The 22221-nt window shown below is 35.9% G+C and overlaps 1 protein-coding gene across 5 annotated transcripts in view; it reads left to right on the forward strand.

Annotated features, from left to right (window-relative positions):
* Positions 1-22221, forward strand: part of CLOCK (clock circadian regulator) — a 63601-nt gene that overhangs the window by 31787 nt on the left and 9593 nt on the right. For all 5 annotated transcript variants that reach the window (XM_075091450.1, XM_075091449.1, XM_075091452.1 and 2 more), the window contains exons 6-19: positions 1120-1210; positions 2940-2999; positions 3413-3561; positions 8226-8317; positions 9782-9871; positions 11362-11482; positions 12620-12733; positions 15095-15213; positions 19032-19114; positions 19338-19444; positions 20097-20244; positions 20466-20541; positions 21474-21615; positions 21995-22095. In XM_075091450.1, coding sequence (XP_074947551.1) covers positions 1164-1210; positions 2940-2999; positions 3413-3561; positions 8226-8317; positions 9782-9871; positions 11362-11482; positions 12620-12733; positions 15095-15213; positions 19032-19114; positions 19338-19444; positions 20097-20244; positions 20466-20541; positions 21474-21615; positions 21995-22095 — 1449 coding nt within the window. In that variant the 5' untranslated portion in view covers positions 1120-1163. The remainder of the gene's footprint in view (positions 1-1119; positions 1211-2939; positions 3000-3412; positions 3562-8225; positions 8318-9781; positions 9872-11361; positions 11483-12619; positions 12734-15094; positions 15214-19031; positions 19115-19337; positions 19445-20096; positions 20245-20465; positions 20542-21473; positions 21616-21994; positions 22096-22221) is intronic.

Below are 22221 nucleotides of genomic sequence, written 5' to 3' on the forward strand. Positions count from 1 at the left end.
AGACTGTGGATCATGGAGTTGCTGCCATATTTCTTGTGGTATTGACACTGCAAGTTTCACTGGATTTGGCACTCTCAGAAACAAGCAAATCCTTCCTTCTCAGAAACTATGAGTCACTGAAGTGACTAAAACCGGCTCCTTTGAAATAAATGCAATGCCTTTTTACTATTAAGTTTGTAACGTAATAAAAATTCCTGAAGATCTACAAGTTCAGCTCAATATAAAACTTTTTGTTGCATGCAGTTGTACCTTAATCATTGACAGTGTTACAGTCTTGCTGCTCCATTTGAGCAGCCTCTGACAACTGACTTCTCTATGTCAAAGACAAAGGTTCAATTGTACTGGTTTATGTTTGACTTTCTGTCTTTCCATAACCTATGTAATTTTGTGAATTTTGGGTACCTAAGGGTAGGTACTTGCTGAGTTAAATACTTATTTTAATTTTATATTTCTTCTCTTACTATTAATATTTAATTCACATTATTCAAAATCATACGTACAGCTGGAAAACCTAAAACTTCCTGCTGAAACTTTAATAAAGTGACTGCTTTATGAAATGGCCAGGTTAACTAACTTTCTTACAGTATGGACATCACAGTCTAATATGTATCTTATTGTTATCATTTCACATGTCTATTATAACAATGTGCTCAAGAAAAAATACAGTAACGAATAAATTATAGCTGTGAAATACTATATCCCAAATACTTTGCACAATTTCTAAATAGAACGTATTACAACTGAGGAGTGTATTTTACATCTGGTCAGCCTTCAGAATGATGAGAGTTTTAGTTAAAAGGTAAAATAAAGATGAAAAGTTGTATCTGATGTCAGAGTCAGAAAAAGGTTTATATTGGTTTAGTCCAGAGTTGTTTATCGTGGCATTTAATAAAACAATGTTCTCTTGAACTCTCTGTCATGTAAAATGAGATAATAAGGTCCAGGTTATGATGGTAATGGAGACTCCATTAGAGAAGGTAGGAGAGCAGAGCAGAAGGTTGGAGGAGAGGGGAAGATTTAAGAGCAGCTTGTAGAGCAAATGAAAACTTCAGTATGCTTTAATAAAGAACTTGTTTGCCCCTCCAGAGTCACATTTTGATATTTTTTCTTCTCTTACAGGCAAACGTACAAATGTCTACCACAAGACTAAAGTGTGATATGTTATGTTTTTTACCATAAGTACCCATAAAATGAGCTCCATTGCAGACAGGTATGTTAATAGATACTGAGAGTTTGGGGGAAAATACTGTTCAACACTTCATTTAGTAGTATTTTTCTTATGGATAATATATACAGAATATTAGTTTATGCAAAAAATAAGAAGAGTCAGTTTTTGGCTATTTTTGACAAAGTTATTTTGGTAGTTGTTAGATGTGTTCTTTTGTTGTCATTGGAAATTATGATTTTTATTGCTTGAGATTAATCGTAAAATGTATTACTTGTTTTCAGCTGTGGCACAGCATCTGTGCAAGCTGAGCTGGTTTTTAATGTGTACTTGGATTTATTTTTTTTTTGTACTTCAATATTTAAGGAAAACAAATACATCTAAATGATTAGGGGTGCTGGAGGTGATAGTAAAGTGACCTGTTAACCTATTACAAAGGAAAAGTAATAGCTGAGACATGTTCTCTACTTGATTCCTTGAGCTGGACTTTCTTAGCAGCTTAGGTGAACATCTGTCCTTAATATTCTGTATATTACCATTTTTGAAACTTCAGGAAATGATACTTGCATCAAATCTACAGAAGATTAAACCCAATCAAAATAAATAACGATAAAAGCAAAGGGTAAAACTTCTAAAATGATTGAGACATGTAAATTTTAGTGAAGTTTTGTGGCATTTCACTGAAACTTCAGCCTTTTGAATATATTCCTTTTAAAGGCTTTGTTTCTGTAGTAGTATACAAAATAGTTACTTCGTAACATCACTGCTTATAGTAACGTACAGTTGCTTGATGATTTATCAGTTTTAAATCAGAGAGATGACCTAAGCTTTTTAGAAGGACGGTTACTTGCCTTAAGGGAAGGAAACATTAGGATAAAAAAATTAAGGGTAAACACGCAGAGGTCAGTGTGGACAGCACTAAATAGACTGAAAGCAGACAGAAGAAGTTAGAGAAATAAAATATGAAAGTCCATTATACAGCAGTTTTGGAAAACAAGAATGTGTATCAGTTCTGACTTTACTGTTCAAACAAAAGGAAATGAAACAAAGGTGGTGTATGAAATATACTGAGGCATCTTCAGAGGAAAACATGTTCTCATTTTGATATTTTAATACGTCTTTAGCAGTACATGGACAGTTGTGAAGCTGAGGAAAAGTTATATGATACATGGTGAGGAAGTAAATACAATGAGTAATTGCTGTCATGGTTTAACATTGATATTAATTGTATATTTATAAAGTTACATACATGGATGAAGTATAACATATTCCTCAGCTGTCTTCATTAATAATACTTCAGTATTTAAGAAAAATATACTTTCTTACTATAAATATTTCCAATGATTGGAATGGAAGTTACCAATACGTAAAAATAAATTACATATGTCCTCTCTCATGTTTTCAGAAGGGTAAGGTAATGCAAATAATCAAGAACATAGGAAAATAAAATTAACTAGTGTTCAATTAAGTGTTTGCATAGGGTTGTAAGTTCTCATTAGAAATAGTCAAAAAAAACTTCTGAGATGTGTCAGAAATGTAATGGGTTTTGGTTTTTTCTTTAGTAAATGTCCAAAAAGGAGAACTTAGAGCAGACTTGGCTTCAGGTGATTGATGATGGTCCTTGTGAGAAATCACAGTAAAACAGTGCTTCGATTTCTTGATGTAACGGAGATGATAAATAATGACCTCTTCCTCTCCCCCCCATTCATTGCGATTGGAATCCACAAGAGAGAAATTTTACACTCCAACATTTATTTATTTTTGTTTCTTTCAGAAATGATGGAAGCATTTTTGATGGGCTGGTGGAAGAAGATGACAAAGATAAAGCAAAAAGGTAAGTTTTTAAGTTATTTAAAGCTAAGAAATGTCCTATACTTGTACACTTGAACTTACCAGGGTGATTTCTAAACACTAAAAATGAGATTCTTTTATAAATAACCATATTACTCAACAGCATTTATTTTACTGTTATTCTTCAGATATGTTGTGTATTTATAACTGTGGTTTAATGATTTGTATTTTTCTAAAAGAGAGCTTTATTCCAAAGGCTTAGCTGCACCGCTCCATGAGAAGGAGGAAGCAACTCTTCAAAAATGGTGCCTGAGATACGGACTAGGTGTTTTTGTTACAGTTCTCACAGCAGAAATTCTTAAGGGGCTGTTTGCATCAGGAACCTGGCAGTACTATGCAGCTTATTACAAGAAAGTTTTATAGTTGTTATAAAACATTTTCTGTTTTGTTTTTCAGAGTGTCTAGAAACAAGTCTGAAAAGAAACGTCGAGATCAGTTTAATGTACTTATCAAAGAGCTGGGTTCCATGCTTCCAGGTAATGCTCGGAAGATGGATAAATCCACTGTACTGCAGAAGAGCATTGACTTTTTACGGAAGCACAAAGGTAAATATTTGTAACAATAAAATAAAAAAAAAAAGTGTAAATCCTTAAATTTTTTAATGATGCTCACTCAGTACATAAAACATTAACAACTTTGCAGCTCCTTTAAGGAAATTGTAAAAAAATTTAAAGAGGTCCTGAAGAAAGATATTCTTAAGTTCCTAATTTAGGTAGCAGATACAACTATGGTTTTGCTAATATGTTTCAATACTAATATCTTTTTGTCCCATGGTTGTCAAAGAAGTCTGTTTCATAAAGAAAAGCATTTATATTTGAAAAAACCTTGACATTTTTTTGATTGGGTAGATGGAGTCCTTTAGAATATAGTTGCTTCATCAGGTGCAGGTTGTCAAAGTTTTGCTTCACAGGAAAACTGCTGATCCATTTCAGTGGAAGTACTTTCTGGAAGTACTTATTTTGATATTTAGGTAAGACTGTTTTGAACATTTGGTTTTTTGATCCAAGTTCCACATAAAGCAAGATAAATCACTGAAAAAGCTAGTCCAAGGGAACTTACTGCTCCCTCTCTTCATGTCAGGTATCTACAGGACTGGCCGCTTTAACAAAGATGATAAGGTGATAGGGCATTGTGGTCTCCAGCAAGTGTTATTGAGTAGGTTGTTTGATGAGAGAGGGTGGCATGCAGTGGGCATACAGGGCAGGAGCATGGGCTTTTTCTTTTTTCCTTTTAGCTGGAAAAAAAACCCAGAAAATATACTTTTAGCCGAACTTTCCCATTTTCAAGACATATCCACTGATGTATAAACCAATGAATATCACAGAATGGTAGGGGTTGGAAGGCACCCCTGGAGATCATCTTGTCCAACCCCCCTGCTTGAGCAGGCACACCTAGAGCAGGGGGTACAGGAACATGTCCAGGTGGGTTTTGAATGTCTCCAGGGAAGGAGCCTCCACACCCTCCCTGGGCAGCCTGTTCCACTGCTCGGTCACGCTCACAGGAAAGTAGTTTTTTCTCATATTGAGGTGGAACTTCCTGTGTTCCAACTTGTGCCCATTGCCCCATCTCCTGTCATTGGGCACTAATGAAAAGAGCCTAGTCCCATAATCCTGGCACCCACCCTTTAGATATTTATAGGTATTGATGAGATCCCCCCCTCAGTATTCGCTTTTCCAGGCTAAACAAAGCCAAGTCTCTCAGCCTTTCCTCATAAGGGAGATGCTTCAGTCCCCTGATCATGTGTTTGTTGTTTTGTAAACTGTCATATGAAATGTCAAAACAGTGAATGTCTTTGAACATCCTTGCTGTGTTTTGTTTCTCTGGTTGTTTGCATCAGCTGATGGTGGGATATACCCAGATAAGTTGTACTGAAGTTCATTACAGATTGTTATTTCTGTTATGAAAAATTTCTTCCACCTAGCATATACTTATTTATGGCTGTTTGATATTTATGTATATAAAAAATCCCTGTTCTTGCTCCTACACTTGTTCTTAATATGGCACCTTGTGGTTCATACTGCCAAAAACAAGATTAACAATTCAAGAAAAGGAACTCTCTCGCAGTTAACCCGTTTCCATGAGTAATTTCTGAGCATGCATACTAACTAGAAGGCAGTAGGGACAAAAGAATCAGCTATAAGGTTATAAAATAAACTACGTACAATGTGGATGCCTAGGTGTGTATTGATCAACAATATGTGTGTCAGTTTAAGGTATGTTAAGGTATGATAAATATTTTTTCCATGCTCTAGCATGCGTCTTCCATTAGTATTACATTTCAAGTAGCAGCAGACATGTACTGAATGTGCCATTAAAAGGGTAAACATAACAATTAAAATCGAAAGGGAGAGGGGAATAATTTGTGTGCAAATTCATAAGTTTGCGGGTTTTTGCCAACTAAATATTGATTATGCTGTTTTAATTCTCTGGAATACATTTGTCTCATAACAAAAAGAAAAGCAGGATGAAGGCTCCTTTTCTGTAAAAAACAGTTCTGTAGGTTCTAAGGCCTTTGTGAAAACGTTTCTGTTCCAAAATCACTTTATCTTGTACTGATGATTCCTATCATAAAATACAGAGTGTAGAATGAACATGTGTGTCAGCCAGCCAACAACCAGTCATACTTTTTTCTTCAAAGTGCTTTCTGAGATTATTTTTTAAAATAATAATTATTAAGGGGGAAAAAGCAGCTCTGGAGATGGGTGCCTTTTAGGGCATGGCGCTTTTGACCTTCACCTGGTGAGACAGGGTGCAGCTTTGTGTGACTGCACATATCATACTAAGGTCTCTAATGCTCTGGCTGCCAGCGCTTGGTAGCATTGCTCTGCACTGGTTTACATTAAAATGTTTTGGACAAAATGTTGGCAAAGGTCAGAAGCATATTTTGCCTCCTGAGGTGCTTGGATCTATTATAATAAAACAGAGTGACCCTAGCAATAAATGAATTGTTCAGCACTGATTAGCTGCTTTATTGTTGAAAATCCTACTGTGTTCAGCCACCAGGTTTTGATTAACTGCGTAGCTTCTGGTTCTTTCTGGACCATTTCCACATTGGCCAGGCTTGGTACTCTGGCGGCAGCTCCAGATGAACTATCTCAGCTAGTTATTGGCCAGCGTGGATTCTGTTTCTCATTGGGAAAAACCAGCAGGCTAAACACACTGAAATTATATTACTGAGAGCTGCTTCTTGGCTAATGCTGCCTATCATCTTCCTTTGAATTTGTAAACAAGGAATTTGTGAAAATTATTAAATGCTGAAGAATTTCGTTGCTTATGATTGCAACTAGTAGACTGATATTCATACATCCCACAGATAAATGCTACAGATCTTGGCCCAGCTGGCAGTTTCTTTTGAGGATGTTCAGTGCTGATGCAGAGTTGCTTCAGATTCAGGTTTTGAAGACTGGAGTTTAATGTGCAAGTTTGGTTATGCTCCTCTGTCTGCTATTGAGCTCAGGAACGTGACCTCAGTGCCATTTATCTTTGAATGCGACTTTTTGCCAGAATTTTCAGGCATTTCTCTGAAGTTACCAGATGAAACAAGTTCTTTCCATGTTACTTTGGCTCTGTTTTCCAATATCATACTGGTTCTAATTACAGGAAGTGTAAAAGAACACCTGTACTTGTGGCAAGATAATTCAGAGTGGTTTGTTAAAGGCCTGAACTTCAGCTGTTATTTAGTATAAATCCTTTCTATTGCAGTAGCCAGACTGACTTTTTTTTTAACTCTGAAGTAAGATGTTTATATGAACCCGAATGAGCCAATGAATCAGACTTTTCCAGTTCTAAAGTGGAGATTATCTGCATCCTGTGGACTGAATACGTTGAGTTCCTTGAATTTTGCTGCTGCTTTGATGGCAGAGCTTTTCATTTCCATGTCCTTTGACTTGCCCTGAAGTGTTCAATATATTTGTTCTGACTGAAAAGTTAGATTTGGGGTTATACTTAGGTTACTCTTTTTTTCCAGTCCACTATTACTGCTTTGTGATACCATTTCAAAACAGATAGCAGAAGCCTGATCAATTTATGCCTTGTTTGAGATCTGATCATTGGAAATTCTGGTCCGGCGTATCTGTTGATATTTTTCCCCCTCCTTGCAGCTCTTTGCTTCTTGCCAGTTTTTTGCATGACATTGGTGGTGTTTACAGTTCTTTTAGTTAAGTCTAAAGCTCCGTCATAAAGGTTTACCCCTTCAGTCTGGGAACCAAAATTCTGAACTGTTCCAGCCCTTTGCATATTTAACTCAATTTCAGGTTTTCTGTGCTTTCTGAGCCATCTGAACTAACAAACTAGCTTACGGCCTTTGTACAGACTTGTCCTTTAGAAATCAAAAGCCTTAAAGACATGGTTTGGTTCTTTCAATTCATCTAAATACTTGCATCATGATTACTTGTTCAAAGTTGTTATTACAACCAGTACTTCTGTGATACCCTTGTTACTCATCAAAACTGAAGTACTGTGCGGTCTCACTTCTTGTTGTTTTGGTTATCAGTTGATAAGGAAGCATCAGCTTTCAGAACCTGGTGTCTGGTTTTGCGTAGCAGCTGTTTTTTCTCTCACCTATGTATGGGTAGTTAATCTATATATTTCTTTTAAACCCTACAGAGATCTCTGTTCAAAATTCATCTCTGCATATGACTCAGAGTAATTCTGCAGTGGAGTCTGTCATACAGCTCTTAATAGTCTTTGTTGAAAACGTACTCGTTTTTTAATGTAACCTATTTCTTTACAGAAAAGAGTGGGAAGAGGAGAACAGTGACAATTTTTAGTGCAAAGGTTAGGATGACCAGGATTGGCCAAGATATCTGAGGATTAGCCATTTCATGACCTAAACTGATCAGGAATTTTGGCTTTCTAAATCTTTGAAAACAACACTCTTAATAAAACATTTTATTATAGTCTCGGAGGAAAGAGTACTTTTTCCATTGTTAAAAACCATTACTTGCTGTCATTAACTTCAGCATTACCTTAAAGTCTGGCAGGACTGTAGCACGAACGGATAGAAGGAAAGAGAGGACAAATCTAATTATGACTTGGGGGGAAGACATTTATATTTTGTTTTTAAGGAACAACATCTATGTATAATGAATGAACAACAGAGGAGACTGGAGAACCTTCTGCTATTTCCTACTGTGTATATGTTGCTTAGTGGGAAAATAATAGCGTTTGGAAGTGTGAATCCTTATATTCTATATATGTTTGATTGTAGAAATTACTGCACAATCGGATGCCAGTGAGATTCGACAGGACTGGAAACCGACATTCCTTAGTAATGAAGAGTTCACACAGTTAATGTTAGAGGTATATTATTTCTGGTTTTCTGGGAGTCGAATATTTCCTCACAGGGAGTCATTCCATTATGAAATTTTTCAGTTTGATGACATAACTTTTTTTTCTAATTTTAATTGTAACTATACGTTTTCATGAAGATGAACAGTCAGAATTCCTGTGTATGCAGTGTAATGCAAAGCAGTTTAACTGCATTTTCAGTTACATAAAACGTTACAACAGAGCAAGTCCACAAGTGAACATATTTACTGTCAAAGTAAAGTGGATATTTTAAAATATCAACATAGGGAAGGTACTAGTTAAATAAAGAGTTGTTATGCATAAATTAAAATCTTAATTATAAAAAAGGCTCAACACATCCACGTGACTTGAGCAATAAAGTGTTTTATTTCTTTGCTTGTTATGCTTTCCAAAAATTGTGTGAGCATTACTCTGCTAAAGAAGTTTACATGAATAGTTGGATTACAACTAGAACTAAACTTTGAGTATAAGCTATCATTTCCTTCGAAATGAGGATAAGTCATCTGTGTCTTATTAGTGAAACAATTTGTAATAATAGGTAAATGAAAGTTATTAACGTAAATGAACAAGCACTTTTTATTTTCATTCCATAGTTAAACCTTTTCTTTGAGAGACAGATTTAAAAAGTAAAAAGCTCTGATTTTCTGTACTTAAAGTTTTGAAAAATCCTCTGTGGTGAATTTGCATATTTTTTCCAACAAGTTAGTGAAGTAGTTGCTTCTGGTTTTCAAGTTTTTTTTGTAGCTGGTTTTGGTGTTTCTCTAGCCCTCTTACAAAATATGTGTCCGCAACTGGTGACTGTAAAGCTAGAACAATACAATATAAGAAATATTTTCGAAGATGTGAGCTTTAAAATTGCCTATTTAGAAATACAGTTCTGTCATGCTTTTATGTTTGGTAGCATTCAAATAAAAGATAGTTGTTATGTTAATTAGAAATAAGTTAGAGTTAAGCAGAAGGTAAAGCAGTCAGAATTGTATCTCACAGTTTTCAAGTCTCAATAAAATCTTGCTACAAGTTTCTTTTACTGAGATTGGGAATATTGAGATTTACCTGAATTCATTGATTTCACCTCCTCTTTTAGTTGTCCTTCTCTTAATTTTTCCACCTCTTCTTACTTTTGTCTCTAGCTTATTTTTCTGAGTTTTCTGTTGTTTAAAATGATGATGGGATTAAAAATTAAAGGCAGGCAGAGTGGGAGGTGGGGGAAACAGTAGCCAACTTTATATGGACTTGCTTCTGAAACCACAGATTATTTAAGAACAGAACAGTGTGGGAATTGTAATGCTCATAGTGTAAAAGCAAGGCTAAGAAGTTCTAGCAGTGAAAGGCATTCCCTTTCTATAATAAACTAAACTAAAATTGGTCTAAATTATTTTCCATGTTGAATGTAGATTAACATTTTTAATATCCTCTGATTCTTTTTATTTAACTGCCCATTATGTTTAATTTCAGGCTCTTGATGGTTTTTTTTTAGCAATTATGACAGATGGAAATATAATATATGTGTCTGAAAGTATAACTCCCTTACTTGAACATTTGCCAGTAAGTACAAATTGCTTTCAGTAACTTATCAGTTTGTCTATGGATGGTGTTCAGCTATGAGTACTAATCAATTGTTAGCCTTTTTGGTATTCTAGAACAGGTATATGCTTTGTTCTAATGCTGCTTCTTTTTCTTCATCACAACTCTTTCCTACTGGTCTGCCTCCTATATTAAACATTTCCTTTGGAAGTACAGAATGCAGTTGGCACTCTGTTAGGCAGGATTATGAAGACCCAGGCTAGTCTCAGTTTCTCTTCAACATAACTGAAATAACGTAGTTGACTGCAGGAGACCCTTTAGAGTTCACATCTGTCACAGCCTCCACATGAGTCAGAAGAGTATTCTAAAGAGCTATATCCTTGAAATTTTTTAAACTACTTTTTTACTCCTTTGTTGCCAAAGAATTCCTATAAGAAATACATTGCTACTGGTTCTGCTTTTTAAGCTAGGTATATACTTTGGGTTTTATGACATTCACTCATCTTTAATGTCGGTGGTGTTGCTCACTGGTAAATTTAACATTCTGGTTTTTAAAGTTACCTTTGAATAATGTTATTCTAAATGAGGCAGATTAGTACTCAAAAATGCAAACAATTGTTGAGTGAAACAGTGAGTTCTTTTCTAGAAGAGAAGGACAAGTTATTGTTAAAGACTAGTTGTTTTACTGTGATAAGAGTATTTTGTAAAACTTGGAGTGGTATATTTAAGAAATGATTCTGCAAAACACAAATTCCCCTAAGGTATGCATGATAGCAGCCTGAGAATTTTAAAATGGTCAGGTAATAGTGATTTTTTGGTTGGGTGTTTTTTTTTAAGTTGAATTTACCAAGTTCTCAGAGGCACATTTGTTCTTTTCTTTTAGGTGTGATTTATATATTCTAAACAAACATTCTGTGATCCCCCTTTTCTGAATACTTAATCAAATGCTTTTATGCATATAATCAGTTGTTCATTTATTCAATTTTATTGCATTCATCTCTGTTGTTCCCATTTTTGTGTACATAGTTGCAGAACTGATTATAAAAAGTATTCATAAAATCAGTTGCAATTGGTATAATTACTGGTAACATAATAACTGATACGAAGTAGGGAGGGGCTGGCTTTTGTCCAAGATATCATTTCCAAGTATTGGATGCCACCAACAGGTTACAGTGCCCTAGAACAACATCTGATAATTTCTAGTTAAAATACTCTTTTACTTGGAATTGTTGCACCCCAGGGAGGTTAATACAAGCTCCTTTGTACTTTAACATATATGTGTATCTGCTCTGTTCATAGTGTTTTTCATTAAATGGTTCGCAATGTCAAAATTAAGACAGATCAAAGTGAAATTTTTTTCCTGCAAAATATTCATGTGTATTCCAGCAGGTGGCTTTGTTGAGTCAGTAATGTTCTTCTGAACTGTGGAATTGTTTTGCATTAAAATAGTAGGTTTTGTGACATTGTACGTCTTGTGTTAGTTTAATGCTTATTAAATCTTTTCCTTTCAGTCTGATCTTGTGGATCAGAGTGTATTTAATTTTATCCCAGAGGGGGAGCATTCAGAAATTTATAAAATATTGTCTTCTCATCTGCTGGAAAGTGATTCATTGACACCAGAATACTTAAAATGTAAGTAGTTATTGCAGATTAACCCTGGTAGGCAGCTCAGCCCCACACATCCGCTCGCTTACTCCCCAGTGGGATGGGGATAGAATCAGAAGGGTAAAAGTGAGAAAACTTGTGGGTTGAGATAGAGTTTAAAAGGTAAAGCAAAAACTGCACACAAAAGCAAAGCAAAATGAGGAATTTGTTCACTGTTTGCTATCACAGGTGTTCAGCCATTTCCAGGAAAGCAGGGCTCCATCATGCATAACGGTTACTTGGGAAGACAAACATCCCCCTCTTCCCTCTTCTTCCCCCAGCTTTATATACTGAGCATGACATCATATGGTGTGGGATATTCCTTAGGTCAGCTGTCCCAGCTGTGTCCCCTCCCAGCTTCTTGTGCACCCCAGCCCCCTCGCTGGTGGGGTGGCGTGAGAAACAGAAAAGCCCTTGTCTCTCTGTAAGCCCTGCTCAGCAGTAACGAAAACATCCCTGTGTCATCAATGCTGTTTTAGTCACAAATCCAAAACACAGCACCACGTCAGCTGCTTTGAAGAAAATTATCTCTACCCCAGATGAAACCAGTACAGTAGTTGTGTTAAAAATAATCTACTTTATATCACATGTGATCAGTTCTTTTCTTCTGATGTTATTTCAGCAGAAACATATGGGTGAGCCCTGAAGAACAGAAGCACTTTTTTATGGGGTGCCCCCCGCCAAGAGTAAAATTTTCAGCATTGCATTGCATTTCACTCTGACTTTCCCATGTATTAGAAATGTTCATCTTGATTATATAGCTCCTATTTAGACAGTTGTAGCAGTTGGCAAGAATGAAAACATAGTCGCCTAATGGGGTTTGGAAGGGCACGCTTTAGTAAACTTAAGTTTAGGGCAGCTACTTCTTTAAAATAGCTCTAGTTTTCAGTGGTTTTCTATGTCATTAGCATTCAGGCCCTTCATGCACAAATTCTAAAGGAGTTCTCCTTTTCTTTAGGTTAGTTAATATCACCCTACTTAAAAGCCGAGTGTGTAGCCATTTGTAATCACAACACTTACAGTATCTCAATAAGTATGCAGCTTAATTATTCCTGCTTTCCATTTCATGTTGCCTATGCGCTTCATCAAGCATGTAGCCTATTAATTTGTTTATTCTTTTCTCAGCAAAAAATCAGCTAGAATTCTGTTGCCATATGCTGCGAGGAACAATAGATCCAAAAGAGCAACCTACATATGAATATGTAAAATTCATAGGAAATTTCAAGTGTTTGAATAACGGTAAGTAATTTCAGTGATGTTAGAGTGGAATACTTTGGCAGCTTCACAGATGAACAGGTTTGGGACGATTGTGCAAAACCTAATGATGAACTAAAATAGGTCTTCCAAAGGAAGAGCTTGAAGCAGAGTTACATCACTTCTATATTGTTTTAATGAAAAAGAATTAAAACTGCCTATCAGGTATTACAGATCTGTGTGTGTGAATGCAAAATGTAGTAATTACGCTTAAAGCTTTCAATTAAAGAAAACTAGTATGATGTAAAAGATCTTTTAAAAGAATGTAAGAGATATTTAAGCAAACACTTCAAAATAAAGGGCCTGAATTTAGTTAAGCGTAATCCATTCTTAAGCAGGTGACTAAGTAACTTGAAGGTCGGATCAGTGGTACTGAGTACCTGCAGTTCTCATAATGCAGTGAACTGGGATATAAAGTGTAGGTTTCCCCTCTTTCAGTTCTGTCCCTTCACCGACAGGAGTCATCGCTCAGGTGAGTGGGTGGGCCAGTACAGTTTTCTGCGCTGAGTTCCTTCTCCCTTCCACTGAAGTTAGTTTTATTCGTTTTAATAGTTATGTACTAATATTATTCCTCTGTCCTACATCTCTAATCTGTTTGGCCAACCTGTGCTGACTGCTTACTTGAGAGGCATGGTTTTTGGCCAGCCAGCCAAATGGGTTGTGCAGTGTGGTCAGTAGTGATCTTCATAAAGATTGCCCAAAAAAATATTTTAAGAAACCGTATCTTATAAGTAAGCCTATGGTTTTTTATGCGATACCAGTATTTTTCTCACAAAATGGGGAAAGGTTGATTCTTAGTACCAAATGCAGGTATGTAATATTATAGGAAAGAAACAGGCCTGAAAGGGCCAAATATGGTGCTAGTCTTGGAAAGAGGAGGAGTTGGGAAACTGCAGACCTATCAGTTGCAATTCAGTATTGGGAAATATTCCTGAACAATAATTAAACTATATGCGAGCTTCAGGAAGCTGGCAAGGAATTGAATAGCAACCATTGTGGATTCTTCAGGTAGAAATAGCATCAAGTCAATTCAGTTTCCTCTACCAAAGAGCAATACACTGTGTGGGTAAGAGGTCAAAGTGCAAATAAATGATGGACTTTTTAAATATGCTTTTGACAGTTATCATCTTCTGTTCTCAACAACATGTAAGGGAAGCAAATTGACTACAAACAAATACAAGTTACTACATTTAGGAATAACTAACAATATGAACAGGGGAAAAGGTTACGCTCAGCTAGATAGCAGTCCTAGAGAAAAAGGAGTTACTGTGGAATGTAAACTGAACCTGACCAAATCGCCATGACCGGTCACCAAACTGTGAAAATGCACAAGCCTCTCTAAAATATAGCCTAAACCACATGAAATAATCCCACTGTACTACTTAGCAGCAGTATGTCGTCATCCAGTTTTTGATACTATTTGTTGGGAGTAAGTAAAGCAGTTGGAGAGAGTTCAGAGTAGAGCAATGAAAGCAATCAGAAATTTAAAAATCTAACTTACAAGGCAGGATAACCTTTGAAGAACAAAGGAGAGGGATAAAATAAAGAGGAAAGAAATTACCTGTTTTCTTTCCAATGGAAAGAGCAAGAAGCTGTAAGCTTAAATTGCATGAAGAAAATTTAGTGGCAGTTCTAATCTAGAGTTGAACTAAAACCAGTTAGGCTTGGAAGAGCCTGACAGCGTTTTGAAGCTTAGTAAAGATAAACTAAATTGATATCTGCTGGAAATGAAAGATAAGGTTAATCTGTTTTGAGGTCTAGTCCATCCTTTGCCCCCTTATAATTGCATACATCTCTGTGATTCAGTGGAATTTCTTTGTTCTCAGCTTGGTGTCCTGAAACCTCCACGTATATAATTCTTGTGCCTTTGACTGTTTTGTTACTCAGTTTTGTCTTCAGCTTGTGTCGTCTGAATGTGCTGGAAGCTTAGAAAAGAAATACTTACCTCAGAGTTCAAAAGAAAAAATTAGCAAAAGCTGATACAAAAGAGAATATTTAGGGATATTTTTGAAAAAGATGAATTCCAGTCGTTTTTGGGTGTTACCAAGAAGGATTAGAATTGTTATTAGTTTCTTAAGACTGCTCTGTCAGAGACAATACCATGTTAACTGTAATTTTAGTTCTTTGAGAAAGTTACTTGATGGTTGTGTCCCCATTACTACTGTACAATTACTATTCCTGTGCATACATATATGCATATATTATATGTAACATTTTTCTTAATGCTTGTTAAGTTATAAGCAAACCACATTAAATAAATATTGGGCTGTTTGTCTTGTGATATTACTGCCATTTTCATCCATGCTTATATTGTAATCTGTGTTGACCTCATCCCTCTTCCCTCAGTTCCCAACTCAGCACACAATGGTTTTGAAGGAACTATTCAGCGATCGCACCGGCCTTCATATGAAGACAAAGTTTGCTTTGTAGCCACAGTTAGATTAGCTACACCTCAGTTTATCAAGGTATGTACAAATGAAATCACTTTTGTATCATTTTTAAATGTACTCTGAACAGGAAAACTTCAGAGAGAATGTACACAGCATTTCAAATACTATTAATGAAAACCATAAGGAATTTTATTTATCAAAGTGAAAGAGTCTGTGTTTCTTACTTCGCATACAAATGGGTTAAATGTTATGCAAAGTATCAAATGGAGTTGCTGTGGTGTGTGCAATTTCTAAATAGTCATATAAAATAGTAATATGCAAGAAATAAATATAGAAGTCCATAGAAATATAATTTACCAAGTTTAACTTAAACACAATGAAAGATAACACTGAGGTTCCACTTTCAATGGATAAATGAATAATTTTAGTTGACACGAATACAGATTTTATGCGGCTGATGATCTTGCTGTAGTTTGGCCCAGAAGCAAATCTTGTAGGGCTTAATGTAGCCTTGAATTATTTGTCAGCACCTGAGAGTCAGGTTTGAGGTAATAAAGATATTTGATTTTGTTTCAGTACTGTTTGTTACTCAATAACTCAGTTGTTTCAGGAGGACGTTTTGCTTAACTGCTAATGCACAGTGAAGACATCTTTACAAGTTTAGAATTGGATGTGTGTGAAATTTATAGACTAAGTATAAGCCTGTTCCTCACAAAAGTGAATCAAAAGAAGTACTCAGGTACAGCGTAGGGTAGTCTGATAGTCCTTCAGATTATGTGTTTTCTACAACTATATTAAGCAAGGTACAGGATAGTCTACTATCAAACATTTGTTGTTACAATCCAGTGTAAGGAAATACCATGAAATGTATATGGCACCTTTTTAAGCTGCTGTCTGTCATGCAGAATTCTGAACATTTAAATATTCTGCATATAAGTTGAATGCACTAGTGTCTGAAACTGAAGATTTTTGGTGGTGTCCTCTGAAGATGTGGTCTACATACTTTGCACTTTGAAAGTGTAGTAGGGAGCCTGTGGAGAAGTTGTATAAACTTCATTTCTGTCAGGCTGAATAGGAATTGGATCTCTCCAGACTGCACACCAGAGAGTTTGTCGTTTATTTTTTCCTGAAGCTGTGGAAAACTTTCATCTGCCACTTTTATTCCCATGCGGGTCTAAATAATGTCCTTCCTGTTATGCCTACGCTTGGTAGAGATGTTAAATGTGTGATTTTTGCTTCATGAAATACTTGGGGAAAAAAAGACACCCCAGCGATATTTGCAAATATTTTTATCTTTTCAAGTCTGACAGTTTAGAATGTACTATAGTAAAACAACTGTGTTTCCTACTTCTGGAACAGGACATTTGGAAGCTGGGGAACATCCGCTTATGATCTTTCAGGTCTCTGAGGGCGAAAGCCTTACAGATTGTTCACTGGCCAAACTTTCATTCCTCTTTACCTGAACTTCTGAGCCCCTAGTGCCTAAGGAAGCTTTCATGTTACAGAGGTTTTAAGATCCACTCAAGGGTTTCAGCTGGTGCTGGTCATCTAAGAAATATTCCTGTGAAGATGACTAACATTAGAGTGAAAACTATTAATCTGACGATACTTGTTTTTACTCTTCTAATACCTTCTGTTACTGTTGAAGCTAGCATTGGCTAGACTCTAGCAAAGAAGTGTTATGTCAGGAACTTTACCATACCAGTAACTTGACTAACAGATGTGTGATGCAGCCAGTAACGAGATGTGTATTTTAGTACTAGATTGCCTTGTTTAAGGTGGAACCTGCCTGCTCATCTGCCACTCTTTATTTCAGATGGTATACAGTTCTGGGTGTGGTTTTTTTTATCTAGAATGTAATTTCTCAAGGACAGAGTGCTTTTCCAGAAAGCCATAGTATTCATGAGAGTATTCTCTGAAAGTTCACATTTTTATTTTCTGCATATGACCCCACCACTATTGTAACAAAATGTCCTACAAATTTTGCTACCCAGTGAAGGGATTTGGCTCTACACATTATTTAAAACATTTGTCTTGCATTTTAGCTGGTAGATGATTGAATCCTATCAAAAAGGAAGGTTAATTCAGCCAAAGGATTCTACCAAAATACTTTTTGTTACAAATGGAAGTCCTTTCTGTTCTAGATGCCTTGTTGACAACTTCAACAAGATGCCTTGTTGAACATCAAGATTCTGTCAAGGAGTATTTTAAAGTGGAATATCTGTAAATCATTGATATAAATGCATTGAGTAATCAGATACTAACCTGCTGCCAGCTCCTTTCTAACAGTGGTGTGTTTACTGTGGTTTTGCTGCCTGGACTTCAGTTATTTTTACTTTTGTTTTGACTTGTGCCAGAATAATTAGATTAAAAGAAACAACAAATCAAAAGTATATCTGAGGGATATACTCTTGCTCTGTCATTTCTTTTACTTTGCTATGAGTGGTGCTTTATTAAATGCTGTAATCTTAGGAAAGTAGATGGGCTTTGGGTTTTAGGGGTAGTTTCAGTTTTGAAGGTTAAGTCTTGCTAACTGGAAGTCACACCAAGAGTCACAAACTTGTGCCCAGAGTGATTTTGTTGATTACCTCTATCATAACACTCACTTTCTGGCCGTTGTCTTTAGATTTTACACTGATTTAGGTGAGGAAGAAACATTGCCTAGATATGTTAACTTTTTTCTTTCATAAAAAGAAAACTTAGAAGTATCTATTTAAAGAACTGCAAAATATCCACTTAAACTCTTTGTATTATAACTGAAAGGATGAAAAGGAAGATGGTCCCTTTGTAGGAACAACAGTTCTACGGTATTTTTCCACAGGACTATTTTAGTTATAGATGTTTGCAGAGCAGCAGTGTGTTCATCTGTCCACATATGTTGTGACTATTATGTCAGTGCAGCAGCAGCTTCTATATTGTAGTCTTTAGGAAACTGTTGTGGTATCTGATCATCAATAGATTCTACTGTGTTCCTGGCAATGTGAATGCCATTGCAAGCTCCTATAAGTGTGACAAACTTGTGCAGGTGTCCAAAAAGGAAAGATTTACTGATTTCCAGTTTTATTGTAATTCTTTGAGGGTTGTATTTGTATGTATGAGTGTATTCCATCATGCGGATTTCTTCTCTTAAGGAAGTACTGAGGATTTTGCAAAAGAACGAAATGGGTTGGGTACTTAGTTCCGTTAGTGTCTTGGCATGAGGCACAGTACTTGTTGGGGCATCTTTACCTCTCTGGAAGGGGACAACAGAAATTGACTGACATTCACTGATTGCACATAGATCTGAGCGGAATAAATTTAAAACGATGTACAGAATACCTTGAGAATTTGTTGTAGTAGTGGAAATACAATCGTTCTCTTACTGTTTGTGAGTTCTAAACATAAGAATGGTATGTAATTTGTAGTACATGTCTGTGCCCTCAAGGCAAACTGATTTAGAATACTCTGTATTCACTAAAAGAATCCTATTCCTAAAGTCAAAATAATGTGACCATCTTGCTAATGTTGGTTTTTTCCCATTATGAGCATATACTGAAATCAGAGTGTCTGGTGGGAGTGTTTCATCTCTTCTTTTGCGTGTTACAAGGTAAAAGCATTACTGCAGGAACTATTGATTTCTGCTTGTACTACTGTTTGTAGATACTGAGCTTGAGTTTAATCTCACACTGGGGTTGTTCCATTTAAATCAACTGAGTGTCAACCTGGCACAGCTGAGATTAGATTCCACCTCAGTACTATGCATCTAAACAAGCAAAGCTAATGAAGCTGTCTAAAAATAACATTATAACCATTGTGGAGTTATCTACTAACTTTAGGTAAGTCTGAATTTCGAAAGAGCTTATGAATTAGAATAGAGCAGTTTTGAGAGAGATTTTTATTCTTTTACTTTTTAGGAAATGTGCACTGTTGAAGAACCCAATGAAGAGTTCACATCTAGACATAGCTTAGAATGGAAGTTCCTATTCTTGGATCACAGGTGCAATTCCTTCTATGTATAGCAGCAATAGTAGCTGAATCACAGTGGTGGCTATAATATTTAGAGTTCACTGATCAGCCTTAACTACTCATAGCTTGTGTTGGGTTTAATTTTTAATTTTTTTCAGAGCACATACTGTAAACAAGAAAAGTTGTATAATGAAATAATTTTTGGTTGGGTTTTTGTGTGAAAATAAAATGACATTAATTTTTGTATTAATTAGGGCACCTCCGATAATAGGCTATCTTCCATTTGAAGTTTTGGGAACATCAGGCTATGATTATTATCATGTGGATGATCTAGATAATCTGGCAAAATGTCACGAGCATTGTGAGTATGACTAAGTTGCTACAAAGAACGGGATTGTTTTATGGATGTTGGTTTAAAGTTTGTTAAATTGTACAAATGCTGTAGTGAAATTCTGTGATTTATTTGAGTGAAGTTTCTTTACTCCCATTCATTTGACATTATTGCACTGCTGATCTTCCTCTTTTTTCTTTTGATACAGAGCTACAAAACAGATTGAACTTTATCTTACAATTTAGAGTTTTCATTGTGGTAAAATGGCGTGCACAGCACTATGACTAATACTTCTCCACTTCCAATAGCATTTAATAGGCTCTGTTTAATAAATGCAAAAAATGTTTAAACATGTAATAGAATAAGCTTTCTGTTTAGCTAAGTTTTTCTTTATAAAGCTGTATTTAAATTGTTTGCACATGAATTTTTCATACTATGTAAAAAAAACCAAGAAACATGGAAGTTTAAATTCTGTGGTTCTCTGAAAAATGCACCGTAGATTGTTTTTTTGTTTGTTTGTTTTTGGTAGAAAGCTACAGTTTTAAACCTGTTCTTAGTCATCATCATCATACTGGATTTGGACATGGTTTTGGGCCATATGAAGCTAGTAAATCATTTTTATTATGTAATTGCAATATTTACGGACTGGAAAGACAGTAAACTTTATTCTTCACTTTTATAGTAATGCAGTATGGGAAAGGGAAGTCATGTTACTACAGATTCCTTACAAAGGGACAACAATGGATTTGGCTGCAAACACATTACTATATCACGTATCACCAGTGGAATTCCAGGCCAGAGTTTATTGTCTGTACGCACACTGTTGTAAGGTAAGTTATCTTGTAAAAAATCTATATTACAGAAATTCTAATGGCATGGTTGCTCTGTTGCTGGTATTTCTGGAGGTAGAGAAATCATAGCAGTTTACAGAATCATTGCAAAACTTCCTGGGATGCTTTGTAAACAAGGTATCTCTGAGGAGTTTATTTTTTGAGGTATGTTTTTTAAATAATCCAAGCATATAGTAGTCATATTTGGTTTGTTCTTCTAGTTATGCAGAAGTTAGAGCAGAAAGACGACGAGAACTCGGTATTGAGGAGTCTCTTCCAGAGATAACAGCAGATAAAGTGAGTGTCTTTTATAATTTTATTTTACCTCTTCTTTCATACTAAAAATATGTAAACAAATACACAACAGCAAGAAGTGTTTTGTCCTGTTGCAGATAAAGTAATTGTTTTGATCTGTAAATAATATGATTATTTAAAATTATCAAAGAAGTCTAGGAAGGGTGTTCGTTTAACTGTATTCTGGCCTGAACACTTAACCCTCCTCTTTTCAGGAGTTCATGTGCATGTAGTTATAACATGGCAACACCCATAAGTCCTTATTAAGATCTGATTCCTGCAGAGTTTGATTCATAAATACATGTTCTTCCTTAGTGGAAGCACCCATAATCTGAAAAACCAAGGTCAACACACAAAGATGGCTTAAAGGAATTCCCAAGAGGAAAGCAGGAGCTGTTTCATTGTATGACTCTGTCCCACTTCCTAGCAGTAGGCAAAATTAATTTTGAATTAATCTCCTTGGAAGCTCAGTGAGTCTTAGGTAAGCCACCTTGTGCAGATGCTTTGTCATGTTTTCCCCTGGCAGTTCAGAAATGTTTTCCCTTGGCAGTTCAGCAAGTTTCATTTGGCAGTGCTTCTTCTAGTGGAATTAACTCATCCTTCCTCAAAAGAATGTGCAGTGCACTCGTTACACAGGTGTTCAGAGTGAATTGAGTTGCTAGAGAAGGAAGGTCAACTCAGCAGTCAGCTTGTGGCCTATGTCTGCATGCATTTTGGTTTCTAGGCTTATATGGCTTTGGATTGGTTTCTTTTCCAAGGATAAAATCCTCAAATGGCAACTGAGCTTACAGCTGTCAGCCAGGCCACTACTTCTGTACAGTCACATGTGTAAGGAGGTTGATTATACACAGCATGGTCTTAAATGTTTGCTAACAGAAATGTACGTTGCATGCTGAATCATGTAAAATAAGTGTTGTTTGTGTGTGTCCCTTCAGAGCCAGGACTCTGGGTCCGACAATCACATAAACACAGTGAGTCTCAAAGAAGCACTGGAAAGGTTTGATACCAGCCCCACACCTTCTGCTTCCTCCAGGAGTTCAAGAAAATCTTCACATACTGCAGTATCAGATCATTCATGTAAGCACCAATTGTTGAAAATTAATTGCCTTCCTCATGAAGGCATTTTCTACTTTACTTAAATTAAAGGCATAACTAGCAGTTAATCACCATTTTGTGAAAAGTGTAAAAATGAAAATGTCCTTTTCGATGGTTCAGAGATCTGCTGACCTGCTTGGGTTTTCAGAGGTTATATAGTGACTTCTGCTTCTAAACGTACAATAGCAGCCTATTTCAGTCCATCAGATTGCATGGTTGTTGGATAGTCTGAGTAGAAAAAGATTCCAAACCTTAAGGTTTTTTTTATTTATGAAAAGCTTCATGTGATTTGATTATTGCATTGCAGAATTAACACTACTATTAACATGTCTTTTTCTGTTGTAATCCTGTACATTGTCAGCAACACCAACTAAAATGACGGTGGACACTAGCACTCCTCCAAGGCAAAGCTTATCCGGTCATGAAAAGGCTGCACAAAGAAGATCATCTCTGAGTAGTCAGGTAACTCTTCAGAGAAAAATTTTGTACTTAATCATTGTAATTCACCTTTAAAAGGTATGACTAAATCCACATAACCTTTTGTTTATTCTGAAAACACATAATTTAAACTGTAACAGTTTCACTTGG

This window comes from Phalacrocorax aristotelis, chromosome 4 (genome assembly GCF_949628215.1).
Source record: "Phalacrocorax aristotelis chromosome 4, bGulAri2.1, whole genome shotgun sequence".
Lineage (NCBI taxonomy): Eukaryota > Metazoa > Chordata > Aves > Suliformes > Phalacrocoracidae > Phalacrocorax > Phalacrocorax aristotelis.